Here is a 16,862-nt window from a genome sequence, read left to right as displayed (position 1 = left end):
GGAGGATTCTGCTTTTTTAAAAACTAAGCCTGCCTTCACCAATACAAACAATATCATCAGGCAGTGAAAGAAACAAAATAAAGATCTCAGTCTTTTTGAATCCCAGGCCAGCGTTTTTTCCTATGACATCACATCGTTTATGTTTAATGCTTTTAGGAAGGTTCAAAATGTTGTTTTCAAAATGTATGCTGAGGCTGGCATCTCAAATATATGGTATGGGTGCTGTCAAAGAGTCTATTTGGTTCAACATAAGAGTACAGGTTTCAAAACTTGTGGAATTTGCCTTTTCCTTCTGTTCATATAGATTCATAGACCAGTGGCTTCCTTAAAAGATGTTAGACTTACAATAAAAACACCAATAACAATGTACACAGTGCTGTTAAAAAAAGGATCAAAACCACATAAAAGGAGAGATAATTGTATGAGATAAATCAGGATGAGATCATCACAATGCTCTAAGCACTAAATTTACAATCTTCTTCCTTGAAGTTAAAGGACAGTAATGGAGTGGATTAATGTTTCCCAACCTTGGTCCACCAACAATCTTTATTTTCCACCTTCATGGTCTCCAAGTTTTTTAAGGGCTTCTTCCAACCTCATTTATTAAACAATGTTTTCAATGACTCTATCAAGAGTAAATAAACAACTTACGGAAATACTGCAAATAGGACATAGATTGCTACTATTTTCAGTGACTATTTTGAACTATCCCAACTCTTGAGATAAAGAGTTTTCATTTTCTAGTGTTCGCTACAATGCACTTTCTAGTGCACTACAGTGTGCTACAGTAAGAATTTTACATACGTTATCAGCTTTATTCATCACAACAGCTCTGTGTAGTAGGTATTATAACTATCCCCATTTTGTAGGTGAAAATGTTCTTCAACAACTTACACAAGGACATCAGGATGAAAAATGGCAGAGCTGAGATTTGAATGCATGTGTCTGACTCTTGAGACCCCATGGACTGTAGCCTGCCAGCCTCCTCCATCCATGGGATTTTCCAGGAAAGAATACTGGAGTGGGTTTCCATTACCTTCTCCAGGGGATCTTTCCAACCCAGGGATTGAACCCTGGTCTTCTGCTTGGCAGGCTGATGATTCTTTACCACTGAGCCAGTAGGGTGAAGAAGCTGCCTGCCAAGCAGGAGACGTGAGTTCGATTCCTGGGTTAGGAAGATCCCCTGGAGAAGATAATGGCAACCCATTCAAGTATTATTTTCTGGGAAATACCATGGACAGAGGAGTCTGGCGGGCTACAGTCTATGGGGTTGCAAAAGAATCAGACACGATTTAGCCACTAAACAAGTCAAAAATTGGATCTATTTACTACATTATATCACCTCTTTCAGGAAGAATTTTACATTTACAAGAACAAAAATTTCCTTGAGGCTCTAAATCTTAGAAGGAATTTATCACATGGAAACTCACAGGAAATCTCTTGATCCTGCAATTGACAACAGGAGTCTGAGAAAGAATGGTTTAATAATTCATTACATTCACTGCGGCCTGAGACACTGGGTGCTGGAAGTATTTGGGAAAGACACCAGGGTGAACTGGCCATGTGTCCTGCCCTCTAAGGCTGGAGCCCAGGTGGGGAAAAGAAGTGAGCACTGAGCTCGCAGAAATCCAAAATACATGCAGGCTACATGGGGCAGGTGTCATCTCCGAAGGGGAGATCAAGGCTCGGGGAGGTGGTTGGAGGGAGGGACTGGCCACGTCTTCCCTGGCACAGGGCCCTCCTTGCTGCTGTTGCCTGGGGTTCAGAGTCCAGGGCCCACATCAAGAAGCCTCACTCTGCCCATATTTCCAATTGCACAAAACACTAGCCCTGCTAAGCCTCGTCCCTGTCTGGCTCGCTGCTAAAATCTGCCCATCAGGAATCAAGGCTCTGAGAACAGCTCTCTGCACTCCTTCAATAACAACTGACAGTGCTCACAGGCCCATCTGGCAGACCATGAAAAAAGGGTCCCAGAGAAATAGTTCCAGCCTAGAGGCAGAGGAGAAAAGAAATGCTCCCTCCCCAAACTGCCTTCTGTTTCCACCTGTCCCTGCATTCTTCAGGTCCATTTTGAGACAAATATCTCAGGAAGGCCCGGTTAATCCACTAACAGGTTAATCCACTAATCCATTATTAACCATGGCACCTTATGCAGAGATAGGATGGTTTCCTTGAGAATAAAGGAAATGCCCGAGGCTTGGACCATTGTCCAGAGCATCAAGTCTGGGCTCTGAGGCCCAAGTACATACTGAGAGGGCCAGGTATGTAAGCCGGGGAGAGAAGCAGGGCCACAGACATGAAGCCCAGAGGCCTACACTGCAATCCTGCCTCTGCCAGTTCAACACAGATATGAAAAGGGAACATTTTACAAGTGTATTTATAAACCTACATTTTCCACATCCTCCCCAACATTTATTCTTTATATAGAGTTTTTGATGAGGGCCATTTGGATTGGTGTCAGGTGATACCTCATTGTAGTTTTGATTTGCATTTCTCTAATAATCAGCAATGTTGGCCATCTTTTCACGTGTTTACTGGCCATCTGTATGTTTTCTTTGGAGAAATATCTGTTAAGGTCTTCCACCCACTTTTTGATTGGGTTATTTGTTTTTCTGATATTGAGCTTTATGAGCTGCTCATATATTTTAGAGATTAATCCTTTGTCAAGTTGCTTCATTTATAATTATCTTCTCCCATTCTGAGGGCTGTCTTTTCATCTTGTTTATAGTCTCCTTGAGGATGTGGAGAAAAGGGAACCCTATCGCACTGTTGGTGGGAATGTAAATTGATACAGCCACTATGGAGAACAGTATGTAGATTTCTTTAAAAACTAGGAATAAAACTACCATATGACCTAGCAATGCCACAACTTGGCATATACCCAGAGAAAACCACAATTCAAAAAGACACACATTTCTCAGTGTTCACTGCAGCACTATTTACAATAGCCAGGACATGGAAGCAACCTAGATGTCCATCAACAGATGAAGGATAAAGAAGCTGTGGTACATATATACAGTGGAATATTATTTAGCCATAAAAAGGAATGAATTTGAGTCAGTTGTAATGAGGTGGATGAACCTGGAGCCTGTTATACAGAGTAAAGTAAGTCAGAAAGAGAAAGACAAATATCATGTATTAACGCATACATATGGAATCTAGAAAAGCAGTACTGATGAACCTATTTACAGGGAAGAAATGGAGACACAGAAGTAGAGAACAAATTTGTGGGCACAGCAGGAAAAGGAGAGGAATTGAGAGAGGAGTACTGACATATATACACTACCATGTGTAAAAGAGATAGCTAGTGGGAAGTTGCTCTGTGACACAGGGAGCCCAGCCTGGTGCTCTGTGATGACCTAGAGGGGTGGGATGGGACCAGGGAGGGAGGCGCAAGAGGGAGGGGATACATATATAATAATGACTGATTCAAACTGTTGCATAGCAGAAACCAATACAACATTGTAAAGCAATTCTCTTCCAATTAAAAATTTAAAAAAATAAAACCTACATTTGAAGAGTTTCAGAATGTCACCATCTGAAAGAGACCTTAGAGATCATTATATGGACAAAAGAGTGAGATGCAAGTAGGTGAAGCAAGTTGACTAAGTCACTTGAATTGTGAGGGTTGGGACTAGCTCTCCCTGACACCCCTACAGTCAGAGACAGAGTTCCCTTTCCCAGCGCAAGGTAATCAATTATTTACTTGTTTGCTGCAAGCTTTAGACAGAATGTTCCTTGAGAAATAGGACCTTTCATTAAATTATTCAACAAACATCTATTGTACTTGGCAGGAACCAATTGTGGAGGCAGGGAAGTAAACAACTCAAGAGGGGCTACCAGTGGATGATACAGGAAAAGCATTTAACATGATAAGTACTCGATAAGTGGTGACTTCTACAAAAGAATAATTCTTCCAGTGAGATAAGGGAAGAGATGTTGGCAAGGGTCAGCTCATGACCAAACTCATAGGAAACACTAACAGGTTGAGGATTTGCCCTAGAGCCAAGGAACGATATGATAAGACTTTAGGGAGGTCATTCTGGCAAAACTTTGGAGGGTGAGCATTAAGAAAAGATCAGTTTTGCAGTTTTCAAGAGATTAGTGAAAAGATGAAAAGCCAAACTGCAACAGTGAAGCTGGGGATGGAGAGAGGGTGTTTAAAAAATATGATTTCAAGAGGGTGGGAGAGGTCAAGGTAGGGGAGAGGGCAAAGACAAGGCAGACCCTGGCTCAGGTCCTGGGGACAAGTCTGGTGGCCTTTACCAAGATAGGGTCCCCAACTGCAACTGTATGGGGGAAGAAAATGAGGTCAGTTTAGGGAAAGTTATTTTGGAAGGCCTAATGGGGATCCAAAGGGGAGATGTCCTGAAAGCCTTCATATGGAAATATGAAGATCTATAATTCAGGAAAAAGGTCTGAGCCTGAGGAGCTAAATGGAGAACTCAACCTTCAGCTAACAGGCAAAGCAGGGCAGACTGGATAAAATAGAGCTACTCAACAAGGCATGGTGCAAAGTGATGAGCCTAAAGCAAAAAACAAGAAAGAGAAGTTCCTTGCCCTCAAAGAGGTTATGTTCTGGTGAGAAGAGCCAGAGTATATCCATATACATACACATGGAAATAAAAGAAAAATATTTGCTAGTTAAAGCTCCAAGCACAGAATTAAATTAGGAGGTGGTGTGATAGCAACTATGTAGTGTCTTTTCCTTTGCCCAGAAAGAGCGTGAGGAGCAACGAAGAGGGCTGACTTCCAAACTAGAACACTCCTCCCCCAAAATAATACTAGACTCTCACTCTTCCATTCAGGAACTATGATATGTAGTTAGCCCAGTGCAAGGTGCTGGTTTTAGGACAGTGAACAGGGGTGTCGAGGACCCTGCCCCTCAAGAAAGCTCATATTCTAGGAGGAGAAGACACACTTCAGGACACACACACCAATAACAGTTATCTAAATAAAGTAACTACGAGGTGTGCCAGGGGTAGTGAAAAATATTGGGCTGGCCAACAAACTTTTTGGTCAACCCAATATAAACATGGGGCTAAGAAAAAAATCCACTTTAGGTAGAATAGTCAAAAAGAAAGCCCCTCTGAGGAAGCAGCATTTATAATGAGTCCCAGGGTTTGCCATGAAAAGGATGGCGTATGGACATTCCCAGCCCCAGCAGAGAGAACTGCATGTGCAGAGGCATGGAGAACAGAAAGAGCTTAATGTGTTTGAGAAAGTGAGTGACAGTCAGCAGGGCCAAAGGACAGGGTGGGAAGAAAATAAGTGACAACACTGGAAATACAGAGTGGCATCGCTCAAGGCCCTGCTGGCTGCAATAAAACATTTGGATCTTATTGTAAGGACAAGCACAAGCCACTGAAGGGTTTTTCAAGCCAGGTACAGCCTGATCTGATTTCCATCTTAAGGAATTTTTTGGCCAGGAGACGCCCTAAATATTCGCAGTTGTTCTTTCCAAGCATCCGGTGCCTTGAGGTCACCCTCCAATCACACGGCATGGCTGTCCTTTATTCCACCCACAATTAGGGTCAGGCCTCCATCCACGGAACAACTTACCCTCCCTGGATCTCCTGCCTGGCCTACATGCTTCTCCCAAAGCCCCATAAACTCACTAAAGTGTTTCCAAGAGACACTGCTAGAGTAAGAGGAGAATGGATGCTTTTGTAAAGAACACAAAATACTAAAACGAAACCACTCCCTCATTTCTGATGGAAATTTGTTTTCCCCTCCACTGCTATCCATTAATCCTCGGCCTGAGCAATTGTCTGTGCTCTTCACCCCATCCTTCATTTATTTGCCAAAAGGCCAGGAACATGTGTACCGCCATGAACAATAACAAAGAACTATAAATTCTTATTGATCCCAGAAGCTTGGGAATTCTAAACAATAAAAATATGTCCTCTGATTGCTGCACTCAAAAGAACATTTTGGAGATACAAAAGAGCTTTGTTGAAAGAACAAATGAGCTCCAGGGATACTGTGGGCCTCATGGAGGGCTTGGGTCACCAGGTATTGATACAACAGGCAACTTCAGACACAGAGTCAGAAAGACCTCCCTGCCACGCTCCCCCGGGCTCACATCTTCATTTCTTAGCCGCATCTTGACTGCATCAAGCCGAGTTTCCTATATAGCTTTTAGCCACTATTGTTTTTAGGAGCCAGAATTCTCCGCCTAAAGAGAAAGTCCCCTTTGTCCTCCATCCATGATTTAATTTACATTCTCCTAAACGCTCCATTCACTTTGTTTTCAGGCTAAGAAATCTCACAATTGTACCAGGCCCTGAATTTGAATTTCCTTGTGTTTCTGCTGTTTGGAAATTTGCCTAGGTCAGTCACTGGACAGTCCTAGAAATTCAGCTTAACCTTAGAGAAAAATCTCTATTGTTCATGATTTCGTACAGTACTTCTAACTTCTGTCCTATATTTGCCCTTCAATTTCTACATTTTCATGTCTTTCTAAGTACTTAACGTGTATGTGAGCATACATACACACAGATGAATACACAGCTCCTTTTCTCTGATAATCAGTGAAGTCTCCACCATCGTTTCCAACTGGATCATTCTTCTTCATTCCTCACACTTTGCAGGGTGGGGGTGCTCTTAGCTGCACTGCTTTCAGTCTTTCTCATTCAGATGCAGCCTTCCTGACACTCCCCTGATCCTTCAATGCCCTGCATGATTCACAAGACACTGTGTCCAACTGACTTAAACTGCTTTTGTCTCTCTGTTCTCCCCTAGGAATTTCTTTTATATGCAAATACATAAAATTTACCAGAAATGGGCAAAACTTGATCACGAAGTAATACGAACGTAAAGAAATACCAATTCTTAATTTTTAAAAACAGTACCTAGTAAATTAATGAAGAAACGCTAGGGAGGAAAACATCCTTTTTGTTCTTTGGACAATGAGATGACTGCTAGCAGCCTGTGGCTTACCTGAATGTATTAAAATCCACCATCGTTGTGTGCATACAATCAGCAGCTATAAACACCTGCTTGAGCTCTCTGGATTTGGGTTCTTCTTCTTTTAACTTTTGTAGGGCAAGTTCAATGTTGCTCAGGGGAAACTAGGAGGAGGAAAAGACAGATATTTAAGATAGGGAGCCTAATCGTTCTGGTGGCCAGCAAAGAGACTTCATGCTATGAACCTGGACTTAGCTGGCTATGTCTTTCCACAGAAACCAACACAAAGAAGACATGACCAGATTTGTATTTCTTCAGCTAAGGCTCTGGGACAATAAGTGACATTAGCACAGGCCCAGATTTGAGAGAAATGAGCTTACAGGACAGCAGGTCACAGGATTCAGAAAAGCACCACTACTTCCACCTCAGCCTCCCCGCTTTGACCCTTGGATTCTGGCCCACCATGTTGGGAGAGCCTAATGGAGAGAATGGGGATTCAAAGTTGCATAAGTGCATCCCATTTTCTCCAGATCTTTAGAGTGGGACTCTTGGAACCATTAGCCACCAGACAATACGCTGGGCAGAGAGAGGATGGGTGCCAAAGGTCTACAGGCACTGCGGTCCCCTACATTCACCCTCCAGGAGACCCCCAGTTCCTGTCTCCTATACTGTGATTTGGTTTTTGACTCTGTAAGAATACTTCTTATTTGACTGAGTAAAGTACAAGGCTATAAGTAATTATATTGACATTATAAGTAATTATATTATAGCAAAGAGCTAGAAAAGGAGAAGACTCATTATGGAAATAAAAACATTGATGGTAACTTAACATAAAGTTCCCCCTCTGCCACCAGGGGGTTTTGGGGGTGGGGTGGGGGAGTGGGTCAGTGGCATTCCCTCCCTTTTTTGCATTTCCTTTCATCTATTTCCATGATAGGATCTGTTAGCTCTTACAAAAAGACCCCTCAAACTGATACTAATCTTTCTCTGCTTAGAATGTCCTTATTAAAGGTAGCTTTAAGAAAATGCAGTTTTTACTTGGGATGCTGATACCAGATAATGTCCTACCTTGCTTTTCTCTTTTGGAAAGGAGAAAAGCCCTTAATGTCTCATATATATATATATATATATATATATATATGTATATATATATATATATACACATATATATATACACACACATACATACATATTCATGCTATATATATTTTATATTAAAGTACAGGCTTGCACTGTGTTTGAAAATGGAGCCCTAACTACGATAGCTATTGTAAACTGTGCACTGACTGCATCTCCTATGGGCCACATAGAGATAAGCACTTAAAACAGATTACCGCATCTAATCTTCACAGCAATTCTCTGAAATAGGCACCATTGGTACTCCCATTTTAAAGATGAGGAAAGGGAAGACACATGTCTAAGGCCCCTCGCTTTTAAGGAGTCAAGTTTCCTTGCCAAGCCTGCTGGTCTCCAGAAATTTAACTGCCCTATTACTGAGCCCCTCACCTGAATTCAGTACTTTTGAAGAGCTACCCATCCCTGGTGTTGTGCTAGCTCAAGTTCCTCACGCTGCAAATGGAGAGGTGGTGTGGCAGCCCCGGAAGGTGCTACCCTGGCCTGCCCTCAAGAGAGACCATGCAGAGAGGAGTTCTGTTAGCGGACAGCCCCCTGCTGCTGCACCTTCAGGTCACTGGAGCGCTGCAGCTTTCAGAGATTCCCCCAGAGGCCACAGTCTCCCCAGACTCTTCCCATCCAGTGACTGAGCAGGAAGGAGGCACCAGAGCTGGGCCATTCCTGCCTGACATGGGATTTCTCTGATGCGCAGTATGTGCTCTGGGGCTCCCCGTGAGCCTGGCCGACTTTCTCAGAGCTGCAATGTGTCTGAGGTTCTTCTCACCCCCATCCTCCTCCCTTCCCTCTCCTTTCTCAGAGGTCAGACCTACATCTCAGTCTCCCCACCTACTCCTGCTCCCTCCTTTATCCTTCATACACATTTCCCCCAATACATCTCTTGCACATATCATTCCGTCTTGGGATCTGCTTCTCAGAGGACCCAAACTGATCCAGGTAACGTGTTGTACACAGAGGCTGACCTTAGCAACATCTCCCTGAGCATTTGACATGAAATGAAATGGAGTTGGCACTGTATCTATGTAATTGGCACAGAAGTATTATTATTTACAGGCAGACTTTGAAAATAGTTTCCAGATAGATTCCTCAATCTATCTAGTTTAGATAGATTGGTTCTGAAATATACATGCTGGCACATAGAACTCATCCACACTTAAAATCAAGGTTTTGTCAACATGTTTTCAGTGAACAGCACTGTCATAATAGTACTTTCAGTAATAGTACCCATGTGCCATGTCATTTCAAATGGAAAACCTTGTGGAGCTCACTGTTGCCAATTTGTCCTTGGAGTCTCATTGAGGCCTCAGGTGGCTCCTGTTATGGGAAGTTGCAACCCCAGCAACTGTCGGGTTCCCTTGGGGTTTCTGTTTGTTCTGGTCTTGGCCTTCTCTGCAGGCCTGTGCCAATTAACTGAGACAGCACACAGTGTGTGGCACCAGGTTTTCTTCCATTCGGATCGTTGCTGAATTTCTTTCTGAAAACATTTTCAGCATCAGCAGAAAACCCAGGAAACTTGATTCAACCCTGGGCCTGCCTCCTGCCTGTGCCTGGCATCCGTGATGCTGGGCAGCAGCAAACCCAGCACATAAACAGAGGAGACCGGGCCCTGGCCTCTGTGATGGGACCTGCGGCCAAATCATGCAGATCCATTATTCATGCCCACATGTGTGAATGCACAATGTAAAATTGGTTGCAAGACGAAGAAGAAAAGGCCTGGAGTAAGGAAAACACAGACTGCAGAGTGCTGAGAGGTGAAGTCAAGAATTATACCAAATGAGTTCACCTTATCTGAATTCCTTTCCATGTAATTCAAGGTATACTCATCAGCATTGACCAAAAGAAAGAGGTAGCCATTCACATTCACTTTGGCTCCAACATACAGCTCCTCAGCCTTGATATAGTCCGAGAATTCACTTTTAAAGACTTCTTGTCCAGGCTTCTTAACACGAACTCTTCTTAAGAACATCCCTCCAGTATACCCTGTAGAAAAAAGAGAAAAAAGTTAACGAGTAGGTTTTTGTTCCTCAAAGAATCAGATAATCTGCCTTTAGAGATACTTCATGCTCAAACATGTGAACTTGTGAACTCATTCTACGTATAGTCAGTCTTTAAGGGAAGAAGAATGAAGCAGTGGGTGAAGAAATGAGACTTCTAGGTGAGTGTGTAAAGAAGAAAAATGGCATGGCATTCCAGCCTTTTCTTTCCTCCATCCTCTCCCTTCCCAATCCAAACACTTAAATAAACACTGGGCGAGGACTTGGTCTATGTCCAGAAGCATCCTGGAAACTGAGATAACAGGAACATCTTCTGAGCCTGCCTGAACTGTATCAGGTAGAAAATTTCTCACCTGAGTTTATTTCCACCTATTTGTCCCAGATGATGTCTTATACATATCTTCTGACATACAGATGAAATGTAAAGATGCCCCGTTTCTGGAAAGGTGTTATTTAATTGAAGATAACTATAGGAGTTCCCTTAACTCTTTGTTTCTACAGGCAAAATATTTAAATGATGCGCCATTCTTTTTTTTTTTTTTTTTACTTCTCAGAATTCTCATCGTTTCCTCTGCTCTCTTCTGGGCATTGTTTGGGTTTTGGCAAGCAGTGAGCAGAGTTAAACGTGGGACTCCACTATCTCCTAACTGATACTGAACTGAAATCTCCAACCCTGTGGATACATCCTGGAACCAGGTGAGCTCTGGAGAGCAGCTTCCTCATGCTTTTACCATATTCAGAAACCAGAGGTGGCAGAAAGACATAGGCTTTGTAGTCAAAGAGAGCTGGAGTCCATCCTGGCTCTGTCGCTTGCTTGCTGGATGATCTTTAGGAGTCCTTTAATCTCTCTGAGCCCCTCCAAATTCTCGCTGGTAAATGGGAATAATATTTGTGGGGGGCTATGAAAATGTACTTCTCAGATTGCTGGCTATGGGGAACATAGTTGACAGAAGGCTCCAACTGCTATGTTCTGAAATCTATCCCCAGATTTGTGCCGAGGTCATGCTTCCCACAGGCTGCTGCCAATGCATGACTGAGCAAGGTAGGCAGACTAAGGCAGGCAAGATGGGAGCTCCTCGCACTGGTGACTCTGGCTTCAGAACGCCCAGTCAGACTGGCCAAAATTTTCTTAAGACTTTCACTGTGGTCTAAGACCTTCCCCTTTTCCTCTTTCCTCTGTCCTTCACAGGAGTCACACACACATACTGCAGTCTGACAGCGCTCCTGGCCTCTTCTGCCGCCTGCCATGCTTTTCCTCACCCGCCATCCCCCTAATAAATCTCTTGTACATTTAACCTCATCTTGGGCTTTGCCTCTTGGAGGACCTAGATTAACACAAAACTTAACTTCATAAAGGTCTTGTAAGGACAACAGGAGGTACTCAGCCAGGGCTGCTGTTATTACCAGCAAGCTTCTAGTTGACTGCTATCACCCTGTTTTATGAATGCTGCAATTTGTTTAGCCATATCATCCCTATTCTAGGTGTACAGAAGTGATTTTTTGACCTTCAGGAGCATGACTTTATAATCATCCCTATTTGACTTCATATTTTAAGATCTGGTCCATTATTCAAATCTGTCTAAGTGGAGCCTGACTTACTTATACAAATTATTCATGATTCATTGGTGTACTGAGCAGCTCCTACCAGCTCATAAGGACTAATCGTTTAATGTCCAAGGATTTGGAAAGCCAGTTGTTAAACTGTTGGTTGCTTGAAATTGGCCATGGTTTGGGTACTTACATCATGCAAATTGACAAACGGTAGAAAATAGAGCTTTTAAAATTTTTTCAGAGAGCCGGTTAACCAGTACACCACTGACTATTCTTCCCAAACGTGTATCTTCAGCACTGATAAAAATTTTAAACATGCTGGGACAAAGTACAGAACCCTACAGTTCCATAATTTGGTAAGTCAAAATCAATAGCTTTCCTCAGCAATGGCCACCCTATCAGTGCACTGCAGCAAGGCCATCCCATGGGCCTTGGTGCTGGAACCTTGGCACCAGCCTCAACAGCCAGAGGGAAATAGACTCTGAAGATTAAATTTGTTAATCAGGGATTCTTGTCTTATTTTGTAAGTGATATTATCACAAATACAGATTTTATTCTTGTCTTGCTAGCTGTACACAGAATTGGTGGCAGCCAGACCATGATTTTGAAGCCACTGGATTCCACAGAGGTACCTCAGAGACCACAGAGGAAGTGGGGACAGTGTCAAAAAGGAGGTGTCCTGGGTCCCCCAGTCCTGAGCCAACCAAAACTATTCCTCTTTTACCATTTTATATGTCTGGGTTCCCATTTAAGAGGTCTTTGTAAAATGAACTTTTAGTGGTTAAAAAAAAAAAAAAGAGAGCCACTCTTTTAGATCATCTAGGCTATAAAAATGAGATTATATTCCATAACTTTCAACATGAAGAGACAGTTCACTGTTCTGAGGAAATCGCTGTGGGTAGTATGTCTCTTACCTGAATTCCTCTCTATGGGTTCAAACACTGAAATTGTGTCATCACTGAGAAAATATGAAATAACAAACATCCTTTCCACATCAGCACATTTGTGTGTGATTAGTTTTGCAAAAAACCGGAGTGTATTGCTTATGTTGCCATAGCTAAATGGAAGAAAAATGAAGGTTATAGCATTATATAAGTAATCTTTTGCATATTACATATATAAAAAATCCTGCAAAATATATGCCATTTTTAAAAATATATGCCATTTTTATTGACATACAATATTAATTTCAGGTGTATGACACAACGATCTGATATTTGTATATATTGCAAGATGACTAACACATTTAAGTCTGGTTAACATTCATCACCACACTTAGCTACAAAAATTTTTTTCTTGTGATGATAGCTTTTAAGATCTATTCTCTCAACAACTTTGAAATATGTACTATAGTATTATTAACTACAGTCACCATGCTATATATCACATCCCTATGACTTATTTATTTTATAACTGGAAGTGTGTACTCTTGACTCCTTTCACCCACCTCCCATCCAAGTGCACTATGGTTTTAAGACAGTGGCATAAACTCTCAGAGGTTGAAAAAGTTCAACCATTTTCTTGTTAGGGCTCTAAATCTATATGCAGAGACATGTTCCCAGCTTATTAAAATATCTCTTACTCGGACAAGTTCTCTTTCAAAGAGTTCTAAACATTCTTTTTATCACAATACACCCAGCACTCAGAAAAAAATTAGCATTTTCTCTGCTTCTGATCATACCACCTAGACTGTTCAATCTGGCTTTCTGGGCCATTAATAGTCTGGGTTCAAACACACACACACACACACACACACACCTATTTGTCCAGGTTAACACACTGGGAAAACATCCAGGGTAACACACTGGGAAAACGTACCCAAAACAAATGTCATAAACACATTGCTCAAACCATCTGCATTAAATGGCTGCTCTCTACTCATAAGATTGGACAATAATCACAGCAACCATGTTAGCTAGAAGCACTGCGCCTGGGCCTTGCTGTCCCAGGAGGCAAGAGGCTGTGCTTTGCCAGTACCTGAAGCAACCTCCCCATTTCACTGCCCACTTTCTCAAGCCCATTCCTTATTTTTCTTCCAACCCCACATCATCTCCTTGCTAAGTCACTCTCCCAGTTCCCCAGCAGCTCCCTAACTCCCTTCAAGGGAAAATTTCCCTTTTCCCTTGCAAATGCTATATTAAATATGACAGACCTTTCATAACACTTATCACCCATATCATAAGTTGTCATTACAAGTCTGTTTTCTGAGGGCAAGGACTGCATCTTATTAATTGTTGTCTAATACAGCATTTTTTTTTTGCATTCTAAGTACTTAATAAATGTTTGCAGAAAGTTGTTGTAAGATCCATGTAGATTGGAATTTTCACTTAGCATGCATAGAATAGTCTTGAAGACTGATGATGAGATCAAATTATAGAACCTAAAGTTCCCCAAATTGACTGCCTGGTTATGGAATAGATTAATTTATGGTCTGTCAGCAGAAGTATGTCTGTGGATATTAGCTAGTGAAAGGTGGTGCTGTGCTATGCTTAGTTATTCAGTTGTCTCCAACTCTTCGCAACCCCACGGACTGTAGCCCTCCAGCTTCCTCTGTCCATGGAATTTTTCAGACAAGAATACTGGAGTGGGTTGCCATTTTCTCCTCCAGGGGATCTTCCCAACCCAGGGATCAAACTCGTATCTCCTGTATCTCCTGCATTGCAGGCAGATTCTTTACCTGCTGAGCCATTGGGGAAGCCTAAAGGTGAACTTCATGACAAACACTAAACTCTTTGGGAAGGCTCTGATAATCTAAATCAATACCCCAAGGAGGAACAGAGTAAAATAAACCATGTACTTCACCCCTTCCCTGTCACAAGAGAGGTCCTCACTTTCAGTCTCCAATGCCGAAAGTCACTCTTTCCTTGCAGTCACAGTGATTTATAAAGAAACACACCCCACCCACCCCCCTCAAAAAAACCTATTTCTGATTTGCAGAGGCAGAAGGTGTTTTTCTCTGTCCAAGGAGGCAGGGTTGAAAAAGCATGGCTCCATGATTCCCAGCTTGAGGCCTCAAGTGAGATGGAAAGTAGCAATTTGGAGGCTAGCCCCAGGCAAAACAGCCAGATCTCCATAGCTGTTTTCTTAGGCCCTAGTTTCCCAGGCTTCAGATAGACCTCTTAGAGCACAGGGAAGGGACAGCTATACCTTCTCAACCACCTTCTTTGGTACATAATTGGATTTAAAAGTAACAAATAGATTTGGTAACCCCCCTCTCATGAAAGACCCATACTTTTACAGATGCCTGAAATACCCTTGAAACAACTGAATGAGGTCTAAAGTCAGGCCAAATGAACACAATTGCAAATTTACCTTCTTAGAACTTACATAAATTTACAAGTGTGGATGTTAAGTATGGATTTTTCATGTTTAATATGCCTTTTTAAATGTAATTCTAGTGTTTTAGATAGCTTATCAACCAGGAATACAACCTACTCAAGCAAAATCTTTATCTACAAAATCTTATTTAACCCTAACTCTAACCCTAACCCTAACCCTAACCCTACAATCTGTAGGCGTGCTGCAGTCCATGGGGTCGCAAAGAGTCAGATATGACTGAGTGACTGAACTGAACTGAACTGAACACTACAGTCTACTCAAGTAAGACCATTCACAAATGTTGTCATGTGTGAAAGTCACACGGGGAGCTTGTTAAACATACAGAATCCAGAGTCCCACTCCTAGAGATATGGATTCAGTAGTTCACTTGCAGCTCCAGTAAACCTACTGGTTTTTGTAGCTCCAAAAACCTACATTTTTAATAAGCTCCCCAAGAGATTCTGATGAAATCGTCCCCAGAGCATGCTTTGAAAAACACTTGCAGGTTATCTTCAGATATTTCTTTGACTAATAAGCTACTTATCAAAGTTCTCTACTCTTTTTGTCACAATACACCCATCACTCAGAAAAAATTTAACATTTTCCCTGCTTCTGATCATACCACCTAGACTGCTCAATCTGGCTTTCTGGGCCATTAATGGTCTGGTTCAGATACACACACACACACACACACACACACACACACACACACCTATTCGTCATGACTGCCTATAACACACTCTCTACTCAAATCACAGTCACTTTACTTAGTACCCCACACTGAGCTTGTTTCTACGTCCAGCCCTTCACTTTGTGTCATCCCCTCCCCCAGGGTACACTCTCATCCCTTTTTATGCCTGTCCAGAATCCTGCCCATCCATTTGGGCCTCGATCAGTAGAGGTCTCCGTGACCATGGCTGCCTACCCAGGTGATTACCTACTCATGCCTCCTGTACCAAATATTATCTGTGACACCCAATTTAGCATTGTATAGACTTGTATCTTTGACTGTTTTTTTTTTTTAAATGTGTTGGTTCCCACTGTCTCAAAACATGATAAATTCCTAAGTCCAGCAGCCATGTCTTAACCTTTTCTCCACCCAGCCCAGAGTTACCTATAATCATTGTCTTGAATTCTTCTCCCATTCTCTTAAATCCACTTCCATTAGGTTTGTTCTACCTAAACAACCCTTGTCAAACTCAACAGTGATCTCCACAATGCCAATTCTAATGGTCCATTTTTGTGTCTAACTTGACCAATCAGCAGCAGTTGGTATAAATGATCCTTCCTTCTTCCATGACACTCTTGCTTCACTTGGCTTCCAGGATCATATATTCTCTTGCTTTTGCTCCTACCTCCTTGCTTGCTTCTTTTCAGTATCCTTCAATAGTTCCTCTTCTTTTCCTCAATCTCTTAATTTGGGTGTCCCAAGGATAACAAGGAATAACTTAGTCATCCACTTCTCTGTGTATATTCACTCCTTCAGTGATCCCTTCTAGTCTCATGTTTTAAATACTATCTACATGCTGATGATTTCCAAAGTTCTGTCTCTAGCTCAGACCTCTCTCCCAAACCCCAGACTCATATATCCAACTGCCACTTCAACATCTCTACTTGATATCTGACACCTCAAACTTAACTTGTTCCAAACTGAACTTCTGCTCTTGACACAAACCTACTCTAACTACGGTCTTTCTCATCTCAGCAGATAGCAACTCCATCTTTCCAGTTGGAGAAATCTGGGGAGTCATTTTTTATCTCCTGTTGTATCCAATCTGCCAGGAAATCCTACTGGTTCAACCTTCAAAAATATTTCCAGAATCTGCTATTTCTCATCATTTTCACGGCACTCACTCTGATGGAGCCATCATAACTTATCTCTGGGGACTACTACAGTCATGTTTTAACTGGTCTTTACTTCCACCATTGCCCTTCTACTGTCTATGCTCAACACTGCGT

General features: G+C 42.1%; 1 protein-coding gene across 1 annotated transcript in view; it reads right to left on the bottom strand.

The window, feature by feature from the left end:
* EFHC2 (EF-hand domain containing 2) overlaps positions 1 to 16,862 on the bottom strand; it is a 230,999-nt gene that overhangs the window by 87,685 nt on the left and 126,452 nt on the right. The window contains exons 9-11 of the mRNA XM_061135839.1: positions 12,500 to 12,642; positions 9,824 to 10,020; positions 6,943 to 7,073 (exon numbers count right to left, since the gene is read on the bottom strand). Of these exons, the coding sequence (XP_060991822.1) occupies positions 6,943 to 7,073; positions 9,824 to 10,020; positions 12,500 to 12,642 (471 nt within the window). The remainder of the gene's footprint in view (positions 1 to 6,942; positions 7,074 to 9,823; positions 10,021 to 12,499; positions 12,643 to 16,862) is intronic.

This window comes from Dama dama, chromosome X, assembly GCF_033118175.1.
Source record: "Dama dama isolate Ldn47 chromosome X, ASM3311817v1, whole genome shotgun sequence".
Taxonomy (NCBI): Eukaryota; Metazoa; Chordata; class Mammalia; order Artiodactyla; family Cervidae; genus Dama; species Dama dama.
The sequence above is the reverse complement of the archived record's forward strand: the minus strand, read 5'-3'. Positions and strand labels throughout refer to the sequence as shown.